We start from the raw sequence: 26,183 nt of genomic DNA on the forward strand, positions 1-26,183 counted from the left end.
AATGATGCAATCTGATGTAATAAAATGTGTCTATACACTTTGATGTATTGTTTGTGTTTTTAATTGTAAAAGAAACGTGTGAGAAGAACAAAAATGCAAATGGTCAAACTGAATAACTGCTCCAGAGGAGTCTGAAAACGGATCTGATCAGTCCCTTGTCGGATGGCGGTATCCGTCTCTAAGCCATCTCCATGACCTTCTTGATCCAGTCCACGTAGACGGAGACGCGGATGAAGATGTTGGGCTGTCCGGGGTGTCCACAGCGCCTCATGGGGATGATCACACCCTCGAGTACCCAGCAGTCCCTGTTCTGACACGCCAACGGGCCGCCGTAGTCTCTCTGCAGACACACAGGAACAACACTCTGGAGTCATTATTTGTCTCTGTTATGACTGACTGTCACTGCTGAGGTTGGAAACAGCTTGCAGTCACATCTCGTCCAATCCACCTCCATTACCCAAATGGCAAATTTGTTGAGTTGCAGGAACGTATAAATAGCTGTAGGCTACGCTCTTTGCTTTAAGTGATTTTCATCATCAAGGTCATAAAGTTTTTCCTTCACAATCAGTATTTGAACTCTTAAACACTCTCTCTGGCCATTCATTGAAGAGTTTGACGTTTTGTGAAATGTGCACACGCTTGCTTGCGGAGAGGTTGATGAAGCTCAGGAACACTCACGCCTGTACAGTAAACATGAAGCTACAGTCAACAGCACGTTATCTTAGCTTCGCATAAAGCCTGGACGGATGGGCAAACATTTAGCCTGCTTCTGTCCAACGTCAACACAGCCCACCTAACAGCACGGTTAAAGCTCAAAGGCACATAGCCCCCCCTTATACCACAAACAGACATCTTTAAACTTCCATTTTCATAATGGATTAACCATAAAGATCAGAAAAAGACAAAGTCCTGCATATTTTTTATTTTTTAAAGTATATTTTTGGGCTTTTTGAGCCTTTATTTACCGTACAGGATTAGGGCCGCTGTGGGAAAAAAAAAGTGAGTTCTTTAAGCTCAGAATTCTGTGGAAAAAAGTCAGAATTCTGAGCTTAAAGTTCTGAGTTTAAAGTAAATTCATGCAAAACCGCAAGCAGTCTCTGCATTTGCCTTGAAAACAACTCTGTCTCGTAACGTTCCGTTATTATCTCATAGCGTGGTGAATGTGCAGGTCACAACTTGTCCACAAGAGCGTTTTGGAGTTGTTGGATTGTGTATTTGATGAGTTTGATGAGGGAAACCAAGAAATCCCATTAGCCTCCATAGCGTAGCTCTGAGCAGCTCGCGGCTCTGATCCACCGTTCTAAAAATAGCTTGCACCGACAATTAAAGTTAACAAACCTACTCCTAAAACTATACTGTAGGGATTATGGCAATGGGACAATTTGCCAAAATGTTGAATTATCCCTTTAAAAGTCAAGTACAAGAATGGGAGAAACTATTCCTTTAGTTGCACCAAAGTCTCTGGTTGTACAGTGTAGTAATGACCAAAGAAAAGTCTGAATATTGAGGTATCCCAGTGACCAAGTGGTTAAGATAAGGTACCATGACAACAGGTAGCATGACAACAACATATCTGGTTGGTCCTCAGTATCACGTCTGCATCCTCTCAATTGTCTCACAATCTGCTGAAGGCAAAATGTCAAAATCTAATCTTCAAATTCAGCTGCGGCTCCAAATCAAAACTAGAAATCTCACTCAAAAACCAACAGTTAAAGCGTTGACGCTGGACATTTCTTCGTGGACACCTACCTCACAGGCACCTACTCCGCCCTGGAAAGAGCTCGTGCACATCTCATTCTCACGGACACGACCTCTGAAGTATTTGTTGCATTCCCTGTTACTGAGAACTGGTATGTGGGCCACGTTGAGGACAGTCTCATCTCCAGTCCCTTGAAAAAATAGAGAGTAGCAGAAATGAGTTAGCAGCTGTCGTGTTCAGAGAGATGGAGGAAAAGAAAAGGAAGGTGGACAGATGTTGAATGGTTCTGGAAATAGCAACACCATCTGTTGCTCAACGGTCTGAATAGCCTTCTCTTTTAGATGCAACATTACTTCCAAGGGCAGAAACAAGACGCTTGTCCCAAGGAGTCTATTAGGAATCACTGCAACAGGAGCATATTGTAGTTGCACCGAGCGCAGCGTGTAGTCAATTCAGTGTCAAGTTATCATCCCTAATGGATTATACTTGCCTCTCGTGTCGCCCCATCCTGCGATCTCACAGGTCGTCCCCTCAGCTACAATGTAGCGCTCAGGGGGGAGGCAGATCTGAGAGACACGCTCATTAAACTGGGCAGGTCTACAGAAAGAAGAGGGAGTCAGAGGGAGATTATTGGTGCGTGTGTGTGTGTCTGTGTGTGCGCTGAGGTGGACACTTCGACAGTACACACGATTCCAGTTGTAGCATGACCAGCTGAGACTCCGAGGGCCCACAGACGATCTTGGTGAGAGGGATGGTCTGGACGGTAGGCTCTCCTTCCTGCGGATCCCGGAACAGTGTTCCCATCATGGCCGAGTATCCGGGCAGATCCACGTAGCTGTCGACACACACAGACAAATAACATGGAAATATAAATGCTATGTTCATCCATTGTAGTTATATAGTTGCAGTTAATTGTATGTTAGTCTGCTGCCATGGAAATGATCAAGCTGAAGATGAACATTTTTGTTTTGAGGTAAATAAGAAATATCATTAAAGGGATACTTCACCCAAAAATGTGTGCACGTGCGAGATTTGCTGCGAGATGTTGACATCTCACAGCAAATCTCGCGCATGCGCACAAACATCAACAGAGCCACTGGGAGCTACTACTACAACAAGACAACAAAACAGAGATCAAATAAATGTATTCTGAACAACTTTTTCATGTCGCGGCTTCAAGACACTTGGGTCAGTACAGAGCACTGGGGTGGCATTTAGCTCACTTGGTAGAGCTACTGCCCCATGTTGAGGCTACAGTCCTCACAGCAGGTGGCCCTGGTTCGAATCCTGCATCGGGCAGCTCTTTCCTGAATGTCATTCCTCCTCTCTGCCTCTCCATTTCCTGTGTGTCTCTCTACTGTGCTGCCAATTAAAGGCAATAAAAAGCCCAAAAAATACACTTAAAAAAAAAAAAAAAGTGAGCACAATTCACCGCCATTATATGAAAATCCATTGCTAGCCGGACGCCCCCTGGAACTCCAAAAGCATTTTGATAACTCCAAAAGTTCTCCAAACCCTTCTTTGGCATGACGGTGAGTAGATGATTGGTGAATTATCAATTTTGGGTGAGTGCTTTTTTTTTTTACATCTTGTGGGACACCGATGATAAATGATACATTTCATATTAGATTACCTATAGTTGTTGATATGAATGAATGAATGACTTTATTTCAAATGAACATGTCTAAAATTAAAAAATAAATAATAAAAATATAAGCATCATCAAATCATAATATGCACAAGTTCGAAGAAGAAGTTTAGCATTAGCCTGCTCAGAGTGATGATGCTAGCATGACAAAAATCATAGCAGCAGAGGCCACAACATCCTTAGTGTGGATATGTTTTTATCATCTTGTTGGTGGTGAATAAATAAAAAAAATGTGAACAACGTCACTTACATTTTTATGTTAAATCTTGTTTTGCGCCTCAGCGTGTGTTTTGGGAATGTGTTCTGCTTATTCTGTCTGCGCCCTGGTGGATTTTGGCTGCTTGCAACAGGCAGCTCATGAATTTAAATGACCCTGCTGATGCGCCCTGCTGATGGGTTGTGCCTCCGAAAAAACCTTCAAATAAATAAAAAGTTTACCAAGAGGAGAAACACTGCTTGGTGCTGATCACCCATCTGGAGTTAACCAGGGATCCTCCACAGAAATGGTTTCCTTTCCTGCACACAGAGGTCAGAGGTCAGAGGTCACACACAGAACAGCCCGGTGTATTTAACCTGTTCACTGCCGGCTCTCAGACTCACCTGTCTCTGAGGCTCACCGTCCACGGAGAGTTTCCAGGAACCCCACCCACGATCCGCAGCCTCGACCTCTGAGCGCGGTCCTCTCTCTTTCCACACTCGCTGAACTCAACCTTCTCTGTGTTCACAAAAGGGCATGAAGACGAAAAACATCAAATATTACCGTGAAGATACACAGGGACGCATGTTGTCAACTTGAAAATCTGACTTCATATTCATTGAGAAACTAACCTACTGATTCAGTCAGCGACACTTTCTCTCCAGCTGTTTGAAAACATCAAGAAACAGATGAATCGTTAAATTGCCTGCCAGCAAACAGAAGCTCTGGATGAATGTTCACCACACAGTGCATGACACCAAGTTAAAAAATAATCAGATAGACAATGGGAGCAGAGCTCTGTGTCTGTACCACACTGTTTGATGGCACAGTAGTCAAACTCAGTTTTGGGGTCAGTGGTGTAGCACCAGGGTCCATGCTGGTCCCCATCTGGGTTACGGCAGTAGTTCTGCGTCAGATTGGCCTCGGGATGTGTCCGTGGGTTTATCCTGGAATATCACACAAATCATTTTTGATTTAATTTAAGCATCTTATCTATGTCACAAATCAGAGGAGTGAAGAATGATCTTTTATCTCTTTTTTTCATGTGAAACAGTTTGTTCACACTCACACAAGTGAATGAAATGGATGTTGCCTCCTGGTTGGCAGCCCACTGAAGCAGCTGAAGGCACTGTCCCAATTTCATATTGCATACTAACAGTGTACAGCAGAGGTCTCCAACCCCCCACAGACCAGTACAAAAAAGAAAGGTTGGAGACCATTGATGTACAATATGTACTGTATCAAATCTTTACAGTTAGTTAGAGTTATTTTGGTAGTAACACAAAAGAAGCAAACATATCTTAGTGTTATAACTAATATTTCAGTCAAGCAAAATACCTTCCTGGGTGGAATTTAGGTTCTATACTGCTAATCTACATCGAGCCACAGGCTGTAAAAATCTCCCCAAAGGTCGATAGATTGGGATTTTCTTGTTAGTTAGAAAAAATCCTCCATCTCTGCCAGAGTTTAATGGTCAGTGTACCTGGTGCGGTGAGGCGTGTTAACGTTCCATCTCTGGCAGGTGATCCCCTTCCGGGTTTTGCGGACCATTCCTCTGTAGTTTCTTCCATTTTCATGGTAACAATCTGAAAAAAAGAACCTAAGTTATGGACTTCAGTCATTAAATACAACATTTAAACCCTGGACCATTATTGGTATTAGGGGATTTTTTATTTTATTAACTTTTTTAATTAAAGCAAAAGTAAGCAATACGGTGGTTTTGGCTAACTTCCTGTCAGCCGATGGAGTTAGCAGTCCCCGCCCTCGTCCCTACGTCACCACATTCACGCGCATCCTTTGGCTGCACACACAGAGAGGACCGCCCCTTTATGCCGTTCTCTCTCCTCATTGGATAAAGGTTGTAGGATACAAGGAAAGTTTTCTCCTCGGCTTACAGCAGAGCAGAGTGACTGACAGACCCATGTTTCAGACCAAACACTCTATATAAGTGATTGCTGTCGGAAGATATAACTATTTAAGACTTATATTAACACAAACATTCCGCTTACGTCTGCTTTAAATAAATAAAATAAAATCGCTGCAAATCAAGGTCAGTGAATTTACCATTTATGGATCTCCACCCTTCAAAGGTAATAATCTATCCAAAAAGTGTAAATAAATTTTTTTTTAAACACACACAGAAAAAGATAAAGGAATATTTATATTAAATTGCAAAACTACTTTTACAATTAGCCTTAACTTGAATAACTTATTTTATTTTTTTAAAAATAAGTTACCAAATGTGATTAACTCCCCAATAAAGAGTTAAAAGTTTTATTTGTAACATTGATGATTGCTGTGTCATTATAAAGGATAATAGGTTCAACTAACAACACATGGGTAGAATTTAATTCTACAGACGCATATTGAGATTACAGGTGAATAATAGCTTTTCTTATTCTTATTTAAGTAAAATTTGAAATGCACATATTTGCTTTCTTGTGGGTGTTAGACAATAAGACAGACACTATTCTCATATTCAGTGGTGAAATATAATAATACAACCAGCAGCCTGTTAACCTAAGAAACAGGTAGCCTGGCTCTGTCCAAACTATAAAACACTTCTATCAGCTGATGGCTGGGCATCTAACTCCCAGCAAAAAAGCAAATAAACATCAGCACTGCCTCTGTTAAATAATAATAAACCACTAAAAACAAAAAACATAGACTGTGAATTAATATGATAAAACATGAAGACTTGTCAAAACATTTCCTGTCCTGGTCCTGGTTACCGCTGTCCTGCATGTCCTCGTGTGATATATACAGTCTATACAATCACTCTTATACTGATGGTGCCATATCAACATGGCCTCATCTGGATCCACTGATGTTGAATTCATCTCTGCTCTTTCACAAATCTGAGGTGAGGAGCTGTACCTTCTGCTTCAATGTCGTCTGCACAGCGTTTGATCTGCAGGCAGAGAGCGGTCCTCATCTCTGGCACCGACGTGAAGCACCAGGGAGCCTCCGACCCGTCAGGATTACGACAGTAGTTCTCCTCCAAACCCCTGGATCAGGTGAAACATGCACTCAGCCTAAACAACATCCACTGGCTCATCACAGATACATTAAATGACCTGCTACATAGACTCACAATACCTCACAAGACCTCCTCCCCTATAATTTAGTCGATCACAACAACATTTCTTGTTGTCTTCTACTAAAAATGTATGAGTGAAAAGCTCCTAATGGATTTTGGCATGATGAATGACCACTGCATCACGAGTAAGGTTAATATTCATTTCACATCCATATTGCCACTCAGAGAGCAACGTGCTTTGTAATGTGCAGCCACTAACTAATTTATCATTGACTGTCAACTGTCAGCAGAGAAATAAGATCACAAGAAAAAATGTACTGCAATGACATCTTGACATTAATATTCATGCGTGAGACAAACAGAGCACTTTTCAACTAACAGGCAGTGAGTGCAGGAAGTGACCTCAAAGTACTTCTCACCTTAGAGCAGCGGTTCACAACCTTTTTTGGCTTATTATTATTTAAACACGATTCAAATTTGAGAAAGTGAAAGTATAGAATACAGTTGTTTAAGATTGTGTGTTGTGTTTTTAATCATAATTTTAAAAAGAATAATAATTCGTTTTTTTTAAATCAATTACTAGACATTTCAGGCGGCCCCATTTGAATTACCCCAAGGTTGAAAAACACTGCTTTAGAGACACACTCTCTCCCTCTTTTCCCTCCTCCATCATGCTGTGTTTGTGTGTATTCTTACTTGCATTCATATGTGTTTGGGTAGAAGGGATGCTCATGAGGATACTGGGCATCCCAGCGCTGGCAGGGAATGCCCGATGTAGTCTCGTTGACTTTCCCGCGGTAGTCCTCCCCGCGGCCGCGGAAACAGTTGGTGGTGAAGCTGGAGCGCTGCCGCTTCTCTACACGAACCTCAGCTGGGCAAGGGGAAGAGGAAACAAATCAGTGTTACAGGTTTTCTTTGGATAAGACAGTTGGTGGTTGGTAGGTGTGGATACTGAAACGTATGTAACATGAATCAATTTTAAAGATTCATATTGCTGAGTGTGGTGTTTCTGTCTAACACAGATTAACCTCAGGCCATGCTGTCAGAATGAATATGTGCATTTAGAGCTATTTAACAGCTCCTTCATTGTCTGATCATAATGCCTACTCTGCTGTGTTGTAGAGTAAAATGTATCAATTATCAAATGTAGGTGTATAAAATGTGAGGTATATAAAGGTGAGATTTTTGTTGTAATGCTTTTATTGAGAATAGAATACATATGAAGAACATACAGTATTTTCTTTCTATATTTTTGATGTTGTCATGATAAACAGAGTTTATGTGGCACAGTGATTTCTTTGCCTGGCTGCACCACAGGATGGCGCTGTGTCTCAGGCTGCCCTGCTCTCTGCTGCTCTCATCTTGCACAACTCATGTCGTAATGTTGGAGAAAACACTAATGCCCTGTTTGGCTTATTTATTTATTTAGTTGATGTAGATGTACCGAGGTTGAAAGTTCAGTCTGTTTGTTGTGTCGTGCAAAAGTGTGATTTTTTAATCAATATATAATTCTATATTAAAACAAACAAGTGCAAAATACATATTTTGTTCTGTCATAAATGTATTATTATTATTGAAATGAACTAGCCTGTTATGAACTATCATCACAGTAAAAAGCTAAAAGGGAAATAAATATTTTCCAATAAATTAAAGCATTGAATCAGTCAAACATCCTGTTGGAGCACGAAGAGCTTGAAGTAATCCCGAACATCTTCTTCTTTAGCAACATTGATCGTTTGATTTTCATAAATCAAGCTGAATTTTTGGGCAGATTTTTGGTGAAACTATATTATGATTGTCTACCTGCTGCAACATTTCAGCAGGTTGATATTCAACAATTCAAGTCCAGGCTCAGAACATCAGAAACAAAGGTCAAGTGTTACATCGATCTGTAAACTCTCTGTGGGCGGACCCTGCAGATAAAGTGCTACCAGTTCTGAAATGTCTCACAATTTGGGAGTTCATTTACACAAACAAGGAAAAGGTGATTTGTTTAAATTTAATTACAGAGACTTGATGAGTCTAACTAATTCAGCCTTGTCTCCTTAATGTGGCAGAAATCGACTCAGTCTAGCCCAACTAATGACTAACACCAAACAGAGCAAACAAACAAGGTTGAATCCAACAAACCCTACGCTGCTACGGTACGCTACAACATCAATGTGTCATCTAACAAGTAATCATTAGATCTATTAACTGTGACCAAACAGTGAAACTTGTTTTGTCCGACCAGCTGTCAAAAGACGTTCAGTTTACACTCAGAGACGATTAGGACAAGCAGGAAAACGTCACATTTTTGAGAAGACAGAAACATTTCTGTCTTCGTTCCAGTTCTAATCTGATTAACAACATTTCTAATTGTGCGACTGTAACAAAATCGTCTTACTGCACTTGCTGATCTCACAGTTCTCTCTCTCCACCTCCGGGTCTGTGGTGTAACACCAGGGCACCGGAGAGGCGTCGGGGTTGCGGCAGTAGTTGTCATCTAAACTCTTATCAGGATATCTGAATGTGAAAAACACATGAGAGCCAATCATACAATCAGTTTCATTGGTCTAATCTGATTCATCAAAGCTGATCTAGTGAATGTATAAGTACTTCTCAGGCTGGTAGATGTGCTGGTGAGGGTACTGCTGGTCCCATCTCTGACACTCTCTGCCACTCACAGTGTGGTCCACCTGCCCTCTGTAGTCCTCTCCATTACAGGTGATACACACCTCTGCAAACAAAACCACAAAGACAGAGTTGAGTCAGAGGTGTGAGATGTGAGAGGAGGAAACTGAAACATTTCATTTTACAGGTCCAAATGATCTCCTCTACAGGGACTGATGAGGTTCCTGGAGAAGACTAATGTGTAATTTGTTGCTAATTACAGGGGAATGGAAACTGTGTTTAATTGGCACACTTGTTAATTACAACCTTCTTTTTCTAAAATAACGATCTTTTTAGTCAGTGCACATTAAGTTAACTGAACATGCAAAAATATTTTTATGGATGTCTTCCTGTATAAACTGCACTCGAGTAAATACTGATTTATATCCCTGTTCCTTCTTAAAACTGTGTCTCTTTGAAGATTGTCCAAGTCTTCCTCTTAATTACAGACAAATTCTGTGGAAAACCCCTTATGAAATGAGACATTTCAGGGCCTACAGATAAAGTATGAGCCAACACACTTGTTTAAAGAGATAGTTCAACATTTTGGCATATTGGCCCATTGCTATAATCCCTATAGTCATAGCAGTAGGTTCGTTACCTTTATTTGTCGGTGCAAGCTGTTTTTAGAACAGCGGTGCAGAGCCGCGAGCTGCTCAGAGCTACTACAGAGGCTCATGGGATTTCTTGGTTTCCCTCAACAAACTCATCAAATACACAATCCAACAACTCCAAAACGCTCTGGTGGACAAGTTGTGACCTGCACATTCACCACACTATGAGATAATAACGGAATGCTATGAGACAAGAGTTGTTTTCGAGGTAAATACAGAGACTGCTGGCTGAAAAACTGCCCCCAACGGGAACGCGTATCAGCGGTTTTGCATGAATTTACCTCTAAAACAGCTCCGTTTCGTTATTATCTCATAGCGTGGTGAATGTGCAGGTCACAACTTGTCCACCAGAGTGTTTTGGAGTTGGATTGTGTATTTGATGAGTTTGATGAGGGAAACCAAGAAATCCCATTAGCCTCTGTAGCGTAGCTCTGAGCAGCTCACGGCTCTGCTCTGCCGTTCTAAAAATAGCTTGCACCAACAAACAAAGGTAACAAACCTACTGCTATGACTACAGGGATTATGGCAATGGGCCAATTTGCCAAAATGTTGAACTATCCCTTTAAGCAGCGTGTACCATCTTTGCACTGAGGGATGTTGCAGCTCTCGTAACGTCGCTCAGGATCCGTAGTGTAGCACCAGGGGCCGATCCGATCCCCATCTGGATTCCTGCAGTAGTTCAACTCCAGGCCATTGGCAGCGGTGGGAGTCCACCTGAGACAGAGTGATGGAGTCTTTCAGTTATTATACAGAGGAGTCAGAGGGTTATTAGCATCTATTTCTGATGTGGCGGTTCTGTGCTCCAACACACTTGACTGGCGAAAGGTTGAGGTGAGTGTTTCAAATCCACTTCAGATGAACATTGTTGGACTCAGGCAAGGAAGCAACTGGACAAATTAACATAAACTTAGACCTAACAGCTGCACCTCTGCACTTCTCTGACCACTGTTTAATTCACCTCCTGGAACTGAGGTCCATTCCAACACCTCCTGTTTCTTTTTGCTATAAAAACCTCCGCAACTTTGTCTCCCACCCGCTTTTCCTCCGTGGTCACCTCCGCTCTGGCTTCGTATTAACACATTTTCCTCATTAGAGGTCATTACCCCAGAGGCCTAGTTTCTAGCTGAGTGCTCAAAGTGTAACATGTTTTCGTCCTGCCACAGGTCCAATGATATGTCAAAACGTCATTCCCACAATCCTCCCCCGAGCCATATTTCCATACATTATGCCAGCAATAACACATGAGATGAAGGCTTTACTGGCTTCGGGAACGTTTCCAACATTCAGCCCTCACTTGACCCTGTCCAAGAGGGGAAGTGGCTTTGTACATTGAAGGAGCGGCCACACACACCCCCACCCCCCCTGAAATGGCTCTGCTGTTAGGTTTGAATCCTATCTCACTGGGCGCTCATGTCCACATGGTCGACCAAATGACACCCTCAACTAAAGCTCTTTAACCTTCGTTTTGTGTTAGCTTTCTGCTACCATCTCTTGTGTTAGGGTCAGTTTGAACCCGTGTTTTAAATCAGCTGTAAAACACATGAAAAACAAATTGGATGAAAAAGAATGTTTTTCATCTCTTGGTTACATTGTTAGGCTTCCTTATCCATGAAAATGTTGGTTTTGATACTTTTTTGTCAGTATACCCCTTGACTTCAATTAACCTTCTTGTCAGCTTTCTGCTACCATCTCTTATGTTAGGGTCAGTTTTGACCCGGGTCTTAAATCAGCTGTAAAACACATACAAAACAATTATTTATCATTCCATTTGTTTCTCATCTCTTGGTTATGTTGTTAGGCTTCCTTATCCATGAAAAGGTTGGTTTTGCGATTTCAGTTTTAACTCTAATTATTGTTTTTATCCTCAAAAACCGACCCTAACACCACAAATGTCAGAATTTTAACCAGAGCATTTTCAAATTTTCTGAAAACATTTTTTTGTTTGTTTTATTTTGTTTAAATAGAGGTTCCTAAAGTCAAAAAGGCTTGATGCAATAAACAAAATTATTTGGTACTCTTATGCATTAACAACCTAAAAACACAAAGCAACCAAACAAGCTTCATAATCACTCACATTAAAGGAATCATTTCTGTCCAAATGAGCTTCACTACTGCTGACTCTCTGACCTGCTCACAGTTCTACACTTGGATGACTATGTGCTCAAGCTGTTGTGACTTTGAACACCTTTAAACACATTTGAAGATGAATCAGCTAGGGGGTGAACCGATTATTGGTATGGGCGATAATATCGGCCAATGTTAGGCATTTTTACGATAATTGGCATCAGTCAGTTTTTTCGCTGAAACCCAAAATATAAACGCGCTCATTTGGCTCTGATGCAGCTGTCTCTCTTCCTGAAGTCACCACTCTTGGCTGTGGAACAATGTCCTGCCCACTGAACCAAGATCTGTGTTGGAGTTTGTGTTATTCTACAAAAAATTGAAGGTCTTTTTTATCACAGATTTTGTGTACAAAAAACATGTATTCAGTCTAATCCCAGGTGTGTTATTCTATATTTTGACACCAAAAGCTTACTGTTTTTTTCCCCTGTGAATGAATATCTATTTTAAATATCAGTTTTCTTGATCACTAATAATCAGTATCGGCCCTGAAAAAAACACATCGGCCGATCCCTACAACCAGCACTCTGAGCAGGTGAAAGCCTCAACCTTCACAGTGTGAAAGAGGACGTGTCTCACCTGTGATCATGAGGGAACTTGGACCACCACTGCTGACAGGTGAGGCCGCTCCTCGTGGTGAAAACCTTGCCTCGGTAGTCTTCCCCTTTGCCCACGATGCACTTTCTGACGTAGACTTCACAATGAAAACAGACAGTTGAAAAGCAACCCCAATGCTGACACACCAAACTGATCTGAGTGCAGTAACAAGGCACGAGTGTGTGTGAATCTCACCCTTCTTCTCGTACAGGTCACAGTTGACGTTTCTCTTCACCTCTGCGTTGCTGCCGTCGCCCACCCAGGGCAGGTGCTTACAGGTGACGGTGGGACGAGTCTCGTAGTTGAACGCTCTGGTGGTGGAGGATAAATTCATGTTAAACATCGTCATGGAGTTTTACATGTGATGGCTACAGGTTTGGTTTCTAGCTTATTATTAATGGCTTCATTTTCTACCTCAGATATAAATAGACATTTCAGGATTGTGATGATAATGCAGCCTCATTATAACTTAAATTCTACCTGTAATAATAACATTGACTTACATTAATACATGAGATGTGACTGTCTGGATCTCAATCACAACTGACAGAGCGACTCCCTGTTTCAGCTTTGATCCACTGAACTTGTAAGAGCCATAATAAGAAAGGCAGGCTGCTAATATGTGTTGTGATTCCACAGGGCTGCGTTATCACTAATTAACTGTTGTTGCTAAAATTGAAGTTGAAATAGTCATAACGTTTCCATTATTGTGATGCTCCACTTCTTTTATCAATCATGTCACGGCTGACGGCTCTTCGCTGGAGGTGGAATTAATTAAGTCTGTGGAGCGAGACAGGTTCAGAGCGGGAGGATAACAGTTTCTTTTCTTTTAACTTTTTATTTTCCAAACCTTCATTTTAGTCAGCTGCCTCCGAGGACTTCATGCATTTAGATTGAGACTCAGGAGTCGTTGGTGGTTACATAGAACCATACTGAGCGTGTGCTCACACTGTTTTCCTCTGCAGTGAGGGATTATTAACAACATTGTTTGGGCGCACATTACCATCACGTCAAGTGTTTCAGATAGTTCTGTTAAATTGTTGGTTTGTTTACAGCCCGCCTATTCGTCTGGCTGCTCGCATTTCTTGCCCAGTTGGACTTAATTGAAGTGAGTTCGTTGGCTGCAAATTACTTTGGTGAGCACAATGTTTTCACACCAGGTGGAATTAATATGACAACAGCCCGGAATTGTTAAAAACTGGAGATGCCATTTAATTTGAGAAATCCCCTTATCAAGATGTCCCCATCTCATGGATCATTATTACATCTGGAAGAAAACAGCATCACAGCTGTTTATTAGGAACATTAAGAACATCAAGAACTTCCTGCTGATCTTCCTCAGGAGATGAAGCTGGTTCATGGAAATGAACTTTGAAACAACACTCAGATAAATTAGGGTTAGGGACGGGTTAGTATTTTCATGAGAAAATCAAGCTAATGAAGATCATGTGACGTAAGTGAAAGCCCCGGTACAGCTACAACATGTCAACTGTCAAGCTGCGATTGTTTTACCAGCTGATGGATCCAGGGTGAAGCAGGAACTTTGAGTATCATCAATATTACATAACATTAACTTCAGTATGAGCTCATTATGACAACACAGACGTTAGTCTTATTTGTGTAGCTAGAGCAGGACTTGTAGGTAACAGATAAGTTCATTTACTACGGGCACTGATCAATTTTTTTCTTCCTTCTTCTTTCAAAAAAGTCAAAAGAAATAGTAGAAAATCCACATTAAGGTGGTAATTTTATTTCATTTTGTCTCTTTTGTCGGTAGATTTATCCTCAATTTACCAAAAGTTAGCAGCTACTGTGCTGTGCCTGTTGTCTGACCCATGTCATGTCAGGTGTCATTGTAAAGCTCTCTCTCTCCTGAACAGTTATGTAGGCTCCAAACATTTCCTCCGTATCCACAACCAATCGTACCAAGTACGATTTACATTAATAATCTATGGAATTTTACAGTACAAGTCTTTGATGGCCGTTTTCTCAAAATGAGTTTTTCCTCAGACTCTGAGCCCGAAATCTCCACTTCAGCAGCACCTACAGACACTAAACCTTCCAGTTTGATTCCTGTCTATATTCTGAAGGTTTTTACAGAGGGGATTGTTGATATATCATTCAAAGCCTGATTTATACGACATTTTATTCCTAAAAACATGGTGAAATCAGATTTTTTTTTCCAGGGCTGGTGACAGTATTTTCTCATTTACAGAGTGATAAAAAGAGATATCCAAAATCCCCTCTGTAAAAACTTCTGACTCTGATATGTCAACAAAATAAGACTTTTGAAAGTGGATTTATCCATTGTTCAGATTTCAGTTCTGGAAATGTATGCAAATTAGCACATATTTAATTAGATATTGTCTCATTTAAACATCAAATTTGACAAAACTTGTAATACAAAAAATATTTGTCTTAATGTAAGTGATGGTCAGGACCTGCTGTAGGTGTAGAGGGGGGTTTGTGTGGATACCTGCAGTCCAGTGACTGTGCGCAGCGTGAGGCGCAGTCGTCCAGGGTCAGGCCCTGGAGCAGCAACACTCGTGCTGAGTTCCAGGAGGTAGGGACCAGCTCTCTGCCCTCGGAGCGCTGGAAGTCATTCAGAGGACTGCGGGACCCTGTTCACACACAACACAACCAGAACCATCTACAACAGGTGCTAACTGAACTTGTACCGACTCCATCATTTGGGCATGAGCCTGCTCACATACAACCTTTGGACCAGGAGAGTAGAACAGCTGAGACCAGACACAGCTGAAGAGCAACATGTCTAAAAACCAACCACCACCACCACTACTAATAGCCTATACTACTACAACAATCACCAGCATGTATTTATACTGGGCTGATTTTAATTCCTACAAATAAAGGAAAAATTAAACAAAAAATAACATAATATTGTAGGCTATTTGAGGTAGGCTATTTCTTTATCTTTGTATCTAAAGCCATGAGCTTCAATGTGCTATGAAACACATTCAGATTAAAACATCTCTGCTTGTCCTCATAACAAAAATCTAACTTTTAGCCTTTTAAAATGAACAACAGGGACCAGTAGAGTTCTTACCAGTGGCCAGTCCGACTGTCAGAAGAATAAAGGACAGGAGCAGCTTCATGGTTTGTTCTCTGGTGGAGATAAAGACTCTTCTTCTCTGATACTGGGCAGCAGTGGAACCACACACACTGAGAACCTGTAGTTACTGGTGTGTTTTGGTTTGTTTTTCTCTAAAACCAGCCTGATCAGAAAAAATCCCCAAATGCTGAAAAGGAGTTGGAAAATCCACGCAGAGAGCTGCACTAAAACACAACCTCCCACACGATAACACTGCGCTCTTACTCAAACAGAGGCCCTAATCCCCCAAAACACAGCCGATCAATACACGGATCAATCATTAATGAAGAGTGGCACATCGGCCCTGCTCCCCCCTCCTCTCCCCCCCCCACCCCACTCTGAGCCCAGTGTACCTGACACACACACACACACACACACACACACACACACACACACACACACACACACACACACACACTCTGCTGCCTCGATAACGGTGCTGCTCCAAACCACCGCCAGGGGGCACTGCAACATTTTACACAGGGTTTTTCCTGAAGTTTTTTTTTCTTTTCTTTTTTCCGGGAAATAAAGTGAAACTACAGCTGAGTGCGGACTACACAGTGATCTGATCACCAGCTCGTCTCTGCAAAGTGACAGGTAAGCGGAGGAGGGAAGGAGTGTGTGCAGAGAGAGAGCACACATAACATGATCTAACGTGGACTTTGATCAGTTGAACCTCCAGCTGTGCACAGACAAACTCACAGCTGGCGAGTTACTGAAACCAGAGACGTTAGTGGACAAGTGAACAGGACCACGGTCACTACACTGTGTGTGTGTGTGTGTGTGTGTGGACTGAAGCAGTGAGGTCACCTTTGGCTCTGATGTGTTCCACTTTATTAAAGTGAGGGGAGTGTTAGTGTAGAGCAGCCTTTCTCAAAGTGGGTGCCGCGGCACCCTGGGGTGCCGTCTGACTGCGTCAGGGGTGCCGTGAAAAAAACTTCTGACATTTCATAGAATACATTCTTTTTACATATAGGCCTATGCAAAGGGGCCGTGTCCACCGGACGCCCTTTTAACCCGCCCTCGGCGGAAAAAAAGCTCTCGGGTCGGGGCTTCTCTTTTTTTGTCGCGGCGCTCAGAGCGCTCAGAGTTGAAATAATCAACTTTTGGAACAGCGCCGCACTTATCAAGCGGGTCGGACGTGAGGCGGCTCGTTTCAGCAGCGTTCAGAGAGAGAGAGGGAAAGGGAGGGAGAGAGAGAGAGAGACCGCTCCGTGGACACAGCCGTTGGTCACGGGCGCTCAGAGCAGTAGGGGCCGTGTCCACCGGACACAGGACGCTATGAAAAAAATGCGTCGTACGGACAGGCACACATCACGAGTCACCCCCCCTCCTCTCTCCAGTGGATCTGTGTCCGCTCTGTTCCGACTCCGGTGCGTTTGATGTATAAAAACACTCTGCAGTGACACGGTAGAAACTCTCTGATTGAGAGAGTCAGAACGGAGCGGAGACGCCGGTGGATTCATTTGAGCGCGTGACTGCGCGCTGCGCGCATGTAGACCTTTCTCTCTTCCTCTCACATTGCGGATTATTGTGTGCGTGTGCGTGTGTGTGCATATGTAGGCTACAGAGGCACCTATACACCCTGCATTTACAGTTTGTATTATGCTCTGTTAAATAATACTGTCTCATCTAAATAAACAGGACATTTACATTTAGGCTATGCAGTGTTATTTTGAATTACATTTTACACAGGGGTGCCCTGAGATTTTATTCACTTTTGAAAGGTGCCCTGACTGAAAAAAGTTTGAGAAACGCTGGTGTAGAGTGTGTATGTGCTTCCACCTCTCACCTGTTTGTTATGCTGATGAACACCACAACCACACCGTTTCTGTCACGTACACGCAACAATATGCAGTGAGCAAAAATAAGAGCACATTCAGACTTAACCCAAAAATGATCATAATATCGATACAAAATAAGACATTGTTAAATACTTTACCTGAAACTTTATTGTAGGTTTGCAATCAATCATACTCTTATTTTCATTATTGATTCACTGTAAGCTGCTGTGGTGTGATATGAGCTCAGAGTGATGTGTAGCCTACTTCAGTTACATTTATACATTTATTCATTTTACAATACTAATATAACAACAGAAGAACAAAAAATTGCCTCATTCAAGAAGCTGTAAACAGTAGTAATTCTGACTGAGAGAAAACTTTAAAATAAGTCAGTTTGTAATCTGTTGAGGGAGTAACTAACTAATCAAAAGTCTACTGACACTGCTCTGTCCTCTTTTGATCTTTAAATATGGTTTCATGTCTTTGTTGTTCAGATTGTGAAGCCCTTTCCCACAGATTTGTGATTCAGGACACTATTCTAAATGCACTGACTGGATTATAACCCTGTGTCTGTGTGCTGTTGTTGTTGTGCAGGATGTCAGCTGTTAGGATGACAGAGGGGAGTGTGCAGGTGGAGAGCTGCACAGCTCCGCTCTTCTACAGACAGAGTGAACCTGCCACAGGGGAGGCCAGGATGTCGGTCCTCCTCCTCCACGGCATCCGCTTCTCATCTGAAAACTGGCTGAACATCGGCACCATGGAGACCCTGGCCAGAGCCGGCTGCCGCGCCGTGGCCATCGACCTGCCAGGTCAGAGTCTGTGGGGGACAAGTCTGTTAACAAGTGGGCAGAGTGGGCAGTGTCCCTGGACTCCTAGTCCTCCCTCTCACTGGTCACTGATCTGTATATACGCTCAACACCTACGGTACTTTATTAAGTACACAATGTCTACATGTGTTTAAAGGGATAGTTCAACATTTTGGCAAATTCACCTATTGCCACAATCCCTATAGTCATAGCAGTAGGTTCATTACCTTAAATTATCAGTGTATGTTGTTTTGAGATCAGCGGGGCAGAGACGTGAGCTGCTCAGTGAACACAATGGAGGTGAATGGTACAGGTCCCCTGTCCCTCATCAAACTCATCAAATACACAATCCAACAACTCCAAAACACTCTAGTGATCAAGTTGTGACCTGCACATTCACCACACTATGAAATAATAATGTAACATGAGACAGAGTTGTTTTCGAGGCAAATGCGTAGCTGGAACTACATTCCAGACATGGCTGCTTGGCGGAGGGATTTCAAAAGCGCAAGTAGTTCAGAGTATTTGCTTCATCGGTCATAATGCTACATAATTATACATGATTATCTCATAGCATGGTGAATGTGCAGGTAACAACTTGTCCACCGGAGTGTTTTGGAGTTGTGGGATTGTGCATTTGATGAGTTTGATGAGGGACAGGGGACCTGTACCGTTCACCTCCATTGTGTTCACTGAGCAGCTCGCGTCTCTGCCCCGCTGATCTCAAAACAACATGCACCAATAATTAAAGGTAATCAACCTACTCCTATGACTACAGGGATTATGGCAATAGGTGAATTTGCCAAAATGTTGAACTATCCCTTAAGCATGTTGACATGATCAAGACAATCTGCTAACTGAGCCACAGTGAACCATCTTGTGATGGCAGCAGGATAAAGATCCATGACAGACACTGAGTTCACTGGACTCAGATCGCCTCCACAGTCACCAGATCTCAGTCCAATAGAGCTTTGATCTCTTTGATATATGTGGTTGGTGGGGGAGGGGGGGGGGGTGGATTGCCATCGTAAATCTGTAGCAACTTTATGATGTCATCATGTCAATATGGACCTGTACCACTGAGGAATATTTCCAGCACCTTGTTCAATGTCTCAAAGAACCAAGGCAGTGATGAATGTCTGTGATGAAAGATCTAATCTGGGTGTACCTAATGAAGTTACCAGTGAGTGTATGTGGGGGCATTTACATCAACAACTGCCCCCCTGCCCTGTGTGTCACAGCCACTGGTGCTGACAGTAACTGTGGACCAGTAGCTGCTGAGGCTCTGAGGTCGTAACAGAGAGAAAAACACTGCATTTATAGTGAGTGTCCAGTGAAGCCCTGTGTCTGTGTGTGTCTGTTTACAGGACTTGGCCGGTCGAAGGCGGCGGAGGCCCCGGCCCCCGTGGGAGAACTGGCCCCTGCAGGTTTCCTGAAGGAAGTGTGTGAGCAGCTGAAGTTGAGCCCGGTGGTGGTGATCAGCCCGTCCCTCAGTGGGATGTACTCGCTCCCCTTCCTCCTCCAGCACCAGGTCCTGGTCCGAGCCTACGTCCCTGTAGCTCCCATCTGCACCGACAAGTTCACAGCCGAGCAGTACCAGAGTGTGCAGGTACAGTCTGCACATGGGGATACGGTGTGACTTATATCCCTCTGTAGCGCCCAGCCCTGAATTAATTTATTTTTTTGCTCTCTGAGTGTGTGCTCTTCGTCTTCTCTTTACAGGACAACTGAAGTTACTGTGAATGTCAAATTTAATTTCCAGCACTTTCCTCTCCCCTGTTCAAAAAGAGGCTGTGGATTTGTACACGCGGCCACGGCAGGAGTGGATATCATGTGACTTTGTACTTTTCACAGAATCCACTTGCTTTCATCCAACTCCAAACCTTTTCAAAATTAAATTTCGTAGATAGCAAAGCAAGTGAAGGTGCATAATCCATGAAGGAGAGGTGTGTGTTACAGTGAAGTAGTTCACCTCCAGGAACAAACAGAACAGACATGTCAGAGGAAACGCATGAAACTCCAACTGAAGCTTAACATTATTAAATATTCACAGCAAAGGAATAAAAGGACTATTTTTAAGTATAATATGAATATGCTTTTTGAAATATTTTCACTTTATATTCTTTGATACTTTTAGTCCACTACATTGATTTGACATATACCAGTTTCTTTGATGATCAAGGTTTTACATAATAAACACATGATCAGGTTTTAAAGCTGCGCTGCATTTGGTTCAGCACTTAACACCAGTAACTTTGATGCAATAATTTACAAGTGATGAAGCCCGTTTTCTTTTCATACTTTTGACTCATGTATTTTAGTGATAAGGTTTTTAAAGGGCAGTTCATTGATTTGACAGGTGACAGTCGTGGGGAGAGTTACAGTACGGTGTCCCGTGTGTGGAGGAGCTTTTCAAAAACCTGAGAAAACAACCTCAGTGACGTCAGAGTGAGATGTTTGCCAGTTTTGGAGATGACAGTTTTATAACAGAGACTGAACTTACACTCTGTTAATGAAAAGACGCTGTCAAACTGTATGATGGAAATTGAAGGATCCAGCGTTTTTGGGAACATGAGTCATATTTAAGCAATTTTATTATTAATCTTATTCATTGTGTGAACTCACACTACATGTTTTAATTGGCCACAGCTTGCAGCATCTGGACTGGAGTCCTGGGACTTTTATTTTGTAATTAAGTGGCTGTGTGACCTTTAAGTGTCTAAGTCTGAACCCTACTGATAAAAGCAGCTCTTTTATTTTTTATTTTTTCTACTTTTGTTCATATAGAAACATAAATCAGAATAGAAATAAAGAGCTTGTCTTTTTTTTGTTAGCAGATGTGTTTGTTTTTATTTTACTTGAGGTAAAATGTAGGATATTTACAATAACTCCTTTGGCAGCACAGTTGAATTTCTTTTTTTCCTTGTGTCACCGCCAGGTCCCATCGCTGATCGTCTACGGCGACCAGGACGCTCAGCTCGGAGAGGTGTCGCTGCGCAACCTGAGCAATCTGGCCAATCACAGCGTGGTGGTGATGAAGGGAGCGGGTCACCCCTGTTACCTGGACGACCCCGACACTTGGCACAAGGCTCTCACAGACTTCCTGAACACGCTGTGAAGCTCCTCAGTGTGTAGTGGTGGAGAGATCCATACACACAGACACACACACAGACACACACACACACACCTTCACCTATAAGACTGAGAGGAGCCACACAAATAAACATGTTGTTCATTCACGACAAACGTAGACCACAGACATCCTCCGGCAGGACCTGATTTTGACTTTTTAATAGTGTCAGAGATGAAACTGGAAATCAAGTCCTGTTTTTATGATGAAGAGCAGACGAGGCTCAAATTTTAAAGGACAAGTTCAACATTTTGGGAGATATAGCTACTGGGAAACAGGTCCCAGCCATGAAACACAATGGGTAATACTATGTGTAATGCCTCTCTACAGGAGAAAGAAATAACATATTTCCCAAAATACTGAACTTTTCTTTTGACACTTCACCATGAAAATATATAATATGTATTACAACTGATACAGTTACAATTTATTCTCCTATAGATTTAACGTTTTCAAATTCAACTCAGCAAATAAAATGAATCTCCAGCTGCGTCTCACTGAGAAACCAAACACCACACACTGAACTGAAGTGAAAAATATGAACATTATTTAATAACTGATTCTCTGTAATAAACAATTTGAAAATATTTTACAAGGAGTCACAGACACAATATTTTACAAATTTTGCCCTCTTCTTTTTTTTTTTTTTTGTTTTAGCTTCATCTGTACAAAAGAATGGAGCGACATGGACCAGTGCCCAGAAAAGAAGGAGCGAAATCTTCCACACACACACAAACATTCACACTCACATACGTACAAGAAATAAAAGAAACAAAATCAAATGAAAAAAAAAAGAAAAACATTTTGACTTCAGATCTCAAACTTATCAACAGTGCTGTATTCCTATTTTTTTTTTTGACTTCACTTAAAATTCGACTGATTTTACTTTTTTTTTCCTCTAAATGTTGTTATTTTTTCACACACTTGTCAAACATGGTCACATAGCACCAGACTACAGACTACAGAATCACATACACACGTGTCTTTCCCACAGAGACGTACCAACACAGATGCAGCGAGGGTCGGGAGGGGGGCTTCGTAAAAACCCTCCTTTTACTGACTTGCTTTAGGGGCGTGTCCTAAAGCTGACCCCTCCCTCTCATCCCCAAGCTGGTCCAATAATCTGTTTTTTCTTTTTTTTTTCTTTGTTTTTTTTCTTTTCTTTTTTTTTTGGCAAAAGTAAATCCGTCAAACCACAGAAATCATCCGTGTGCCCCTTTCAAGAAGACGTTTTCTGTCGGGGTGCGCACACAGACGTCACTACATGATTCCTCCGTGACCTTCTGTCGACAGGCCCTTGCTGCTCTGTGGAGACCCACTCCCTGAGCTTTCCTCTGACATCCCGCCCGCTCACAAACACACACAAAAAAAAAACAACAACAACAACAAAAAATAAAAAATACAGATTGCTGCAGACACCTGGGAAGTGACGTCCTAAGTTTACTTCTGCCTGGTGCTTGACATCCCAGCTGGGCGTGAGTTTGCTTAAATATGTGTGCGCGCGTTGTGCATAATGTCTCGGTGCAGGTGCACAAACTGTAGGCCTACATATTTTACGTATATGTGTGAGACTGTAAGCATACAGAGCCGGGAAAAGAGAGGAAGTTGCAGGGCGTACATTTCCACAGGCACGTGTAGTGTTCATTTACAGACAGTGGAAATAGGGAAACAGACAGAATTAATGGCACAGGACAGACAAACCACTGCCAGAAAAGTAAAACTGCACCCGGCGTCAGGTGAGCCGGCCCAAACCCAACTCTGAAAAGAACCAAATTGCAAATACAAGTCTTCAATTTCAATTTTTTTTTTAACAGTCTTCAGTTTCATCAAGTCTGATTTCTTCCGAGCCGCGCTGCAGTTACTGTGCTGGCGTGTTTGTCGCATCGAAGAGTACCAACAACTGTACAGAGTGTGTTAGAAGTTAGGGTTCAAATCGTCGCGTGAATCTCCACCACCAGAGCGACTCGGCGAGGGTCGGTGGGTGGGGAACGTCGACGGTCGGAACAACTCCCGTCCTCCTTCAAGCGTTTAATCGAACAGGCATCGATCGATACTGAATCATTCCAAGACGTAAAGATACAAAACTAGAGCTCACTAAACTTACTGCAGAACACCGAGAAAAACCGGGGGGAGTGGATATTTTGGAGGATCTATTTGTGTATGTGTGTGTGTGTGAGAAAGAGTGTGCATGAGAGGAGAGGGGGGACGTATCAGAGCTCTGTACTGCGTAACACTAAGGCATTTATAGAGGCTTTGTTAACTATGTTGCATTTGTAAAAGAAAAAACACTGATGAACTACACATTCTTTCAGACTCCTCTGCTCCTGTAGACTGATATTTAAGCTGACGGATGGTTAAACACAGATTCTTTTTTCTTGGTTTCAGTAAAATCCCTTTTTTTTTCTTTTTTCTCATCGACATCAACACTGGATTTTGTCCTTTGCAACATAAGAACTGGAAAAACAGCTGTGCTACCACGGCTGTCCTCCCTCACACACTCGTATGTAAAAGACATTCCCTTTGAGGGGGGTTTGAACGCAAACTAACACACATACATCCATACACATACGATTCAGGCAGAACTATAGCAGTCAGGTGGCCCTAAAAGTTATGTCGCTGTATACTGATAGTGTATCGTAGATCTATACATGGCTTTGTAAAGGGACAGTATAGTAACTCCATATGATGGCAGTCAGGTGGCTCTGAGGGGGGAACAGCAGCCACAGCCGGGGCAAATACATTAAGCTAGAGCCGCTCAGTGTGACGGCTCCGTGTAAAGCTATGTCTAATAGCCTCACGGGCTCCAAAGCCTCAAAGATGGCTGCGTTATAAAGGTACTATACAGTAGCTCTACTCTTATACAGCCGATGCATTCCAAAACAAAGTGCGTCAAGGCACTATGAAACAGAGCGGCTCCTAAACATGGGAGTCTAAGTGACTGTTCACACATCGCGATGATCAAATGACGAACTGTGACGGATTACAACCAGAGTCCTACTGTACTGTGATCACCATATTTAGTGGCCTCTTCTGCACTTTTGTTGGAAATGTTGATAAGCCCCTATCCCCAGCAGCGAATGGTTTTGAAGTTTGAACAGCATCAGTCACAAAGGTAAAATAAGCCCCCATTTAAAAAAAAAAAGAAGACAAACTCACCTGGGACTACTATGAGACAGTCATGAGGCAGAGAGCTTGGTGTGAGCACAGATACAAATCGGTGTTAGAGGAGTGTTAGTAGGAGTTAGTGGAGAAGCCTCATGAGGATTGGCAGAGGTGAGCTTTCCTATCAAGAGAGTGCAGGGAGTTCTTCTTTTATTTTTTTTTCTCAACATCAGTCTAAACCAGAGGTCAGAGTGGTCGATTGATCGTAAAGGAGAAAACTACACAACATCAACAGTGCTCCTGAACAAATCTGAGCAACTCAACGCTGATTCATCTCTGCCAGCTGTCACTAGTGGAACACAGAGAGCACTAGCCGTAAGGAGTCAATATGAGGACAAACACCACATTACCATAATGTCCGGTGGACGTCTTTTAAAAAGCATCATCAACATCTGCACTAAGCAGCTGCACGAAATGAATCAGCCTTCAGTTTCCGATCGCATCCACACCTCCTCTCAGGGTTTATCCTAAATCTAAATCAGAAGCCTTTTTCTTCCCATGTTTTGGCTATAAAAATAAGACAACATGAAAGTCTATCTCATTTTGGCAAGTAGATATAGTGCATAAATTAATTCATGTCTTTTCAGATTAACACCTAACGACTTCCTTTTCAAATTAAAAACCTAAATATACTGTATGTTTGGAATACTCATCACTTCAGCAGTTTATACTTGACATTTTGTATACGTGACAGTTCTTATTTTTCTGTTTTTTTTTTTTTTTCCTTTTCTTCTTTTATGGTGGCTATTAGGCGGCTGAACGGTCCACAGCCTGTTATGAGAGGCGAACGACAGAGCGGTGACACTCTGAGATGGAGAGAAGAGGAGGAGGAGAAGTCCCATCATCTGTCCCACAGACAGAGGCCGAGGTGGACAAGATCACCTCGGTCCCTCCGGTCTGTGTGTGAGGCGGGGGATCTGTGTCCAGGACATGGACGTGTCCTGTTTCCCCCCTCCCTTCTCTTGGATGGTGGACGTGGTGATGGTCGTTGGGTCGTTGGGGGTGGGACGGAGGGAGGTTGGGTGGGGGGGGGGGGGCTTTGTTTTCTTTTCAGACGTTGTCTCTGATGATTCAGGTCCTCCTCTTCCTGCAGATGAAGGTTAATTGGCTGAGGACACAAATGTCCAGCAGTTGTCACTAAGCGACACAAACTGAAGCAAGCTGGGTAGCGCGGCACTCAGGGCTTCCGACTTGCTGTGATGGGAAGTCCCATTATTACCTATGACTATATCAGGGGAGGGAGGGGGGCAAAGGGGGCACAGAGGAGGGGCAGAGGGTTTCAGGACGGGGGGAGAAGCCTGGGAGGGCTAAAAGAAGGAGAAGTGGAGGAAAATGAAATTAATGTAGTAGGGAGTGGACGTGGGGGCCGACAGCTGGATAAAGCAGCAGCAGCTGGATGAGCAGTAAAGTGTAGAAAGACGGACGGAAAGAGTGACCTCGGCCACAGTCCGACGTGTTCTCCTGCAGAGGAAAAGACACAGCTGTAGAAGATACAGTGGAAAACTCTGATATTTATTCCCTATGCTTGGTTACCTCCATCGTCCCACTAATGTGTGTGACTAACAACAAACATTTTGTTTTCATTCTTTTTCTCTCATCATCTTATAAGGAATAGCTAAATT

At 42.6% G+C, this 26,183-nt stretch overlaps 3 protein-coding genes across 9 annotated transcripts in view; 1 reads left to right on the forward strand and 2 right to left on the reverse strand.

Annotated features, from left to right (window-relative positions):
* Nucleotides 1-45: 45 nt before the first annotated feature.
* Nucleotides 46-15,902, reverse strand: mst1 (macrophage stimulating 1). 2 transcript variants are annotated; one of them, XM_085777416.1, is made up of 18 exons: nt 15,635-15,902; nt 15,044-15,188; nt 12,763-12,878; nt 12,550-12,664; nt 10,427-10,563; nt 9,182-9,302; nt 8,970-9,088; nt 7,280-7,454; nt 6,421-6,551; nt 5,027-5,129; nt 4,354-4,490; nt 4,176-4,208; nt 3,948-4,062; nt 3,786-3,863; nt 2,388-2,534; nt 2,190-2,296; nt 1,750-1,889; nt 46-340 (listed from the first exon to the last, which is right to left on the reverse strand). In XM_085777416.1, the coding sequence occupies exons 1-18, from the start codon at nt 15,681-15,683 to the stop codon at nt 179-181; spliced, it is 2,130 nt and encodes a 709-aa protein (XP_085633542.1). In that variant the 5' UTR covers nt 15,684-15,902; the 3' UTR covers nt 46-178. The 2 variants fall into 2 exon arrangements, with proteins under 2 accessions (XP_085633542.1, XP_085633543.1); XM_085777417.1 differs by lacking the exon at nt 46-340 and adding an exon at nt 1,576-1,646 and having other exon boundaries at nt 1,704-1,889.
* A 211-nt stretch (nt 15,903-16,113) lies between these two features.
* On the forward strand, nt 16,114-22,199 carry abhd14b (abhydrolase domain containing 14B). 3 transcript variants are annotated; one of them, XM_085777427.1, is made up of 5 exons: nt 16,114-16,276; nt 18,058-18,272; nt 19,637-19,878; nt 21,208-21,406; nt 22,057-22,199. In XM_085777427.1, the coding sequence occupies exons 2-4, from the start codon at nt 18,059-18,061 to the stop codon at nt 21,385-21,387; spliced, it is 636 nt and encodes a 211-aa protein (XP_085633553.1). In that variant the 5' UTR covers nt 16,114-16,276; nt 18,058; the 3' UTR covers nt 21,388-21,406; nt 22,057-22,199. The 3 variants fall into 3 exon arrangements, with proteins under 3 accessions (XP_085633553.1, XP_085633554.1, XP_085633552.1); XM_085777428.1 differs by having other exon boundaries at nt 21,208-21,396; XM_085777426.1 differs by having other exon boundaries at nt 21,208-22,199.
* The window catches only part of cacna2d2a (calcium channel, voltage-dependent, alpha 2/delta subunit 2a), a 177,101-nt gene continuing 172,842 nt past the window's right edge, over nt 21,925-26,183 (reverse strand). For all 4 annotated transcript variants that reach the window (XM_085777422.1, XM_085777425.1, XM_085777423.1 and 1 more), the window contains one exon: nt 21,925-26,022. In XM_085777422.1, coding sequence (XP_085633548.1) covers nt 25,900-26,022 — 123 coding nt within the window. In that variant the 3' untranslated portion in view covers nt 21,925-25,899. The remainder of the gene's footprint in view (nt 26,023-26,183) is intronic.

This window comes from Trachurus japonicus, chromosome 5 (assembly GCF_045865225.1).
Source record: "Trachurus japonicus isolate A0001 chromosome 5, Traja_1.0".
NCBI lineage: Eukaryota > Metazoa > Chordata > Actinopteri > Carangiformes > Carangidae > Trachurus > Trachurus japonicus.

Bases quoted from the DNA above. Each gene is read 5' to 3' on its own strand.
- mst1 (XM_085777416.1), bottom strand. From the start codon at position 15,683: ATGAAGCTGCTCCTGTCCTTTATTCTTCTGACAGTCGGACTGGCCACT. The intron at 4,209-4,353 runs GTACAGACACAG...GTTTTCAAACAG, and splicing joins CTGTGCCATCAAACAGTGTG to CTGGAGAGAAAGTGTCGCTG. The intron at 341-1,749 runs GTAGGTGTCCAC...GTGTGTCTGCAG, and splicing joins GCGGAGTAGGTGCCTGTGAG to AGAGACTACGGCGGCCCGTT.
- abhd14b (XM_085777426.1), top strand. From the start codon at position 18,059: ATGTCAGCTGTTAGGATGACAGAGGGGAGTGTGCAGGTGGAGAGCTGC. The intron at 18,273-19,636 runs GTCAGAGTCTGT...GTCTGTTTACAG, and splicing joins CGTGGCCATCGACCTGCCAG to GACTTGGCCGGTCGAAGGCG. The intron at 19,879-21,207 runs GTACAGTCTGCA...TGTCACCGCCAG, and splicing joins AGCAGTACCAGAGTGTGCAG to GTCCCATCGCTGATCGTCTA.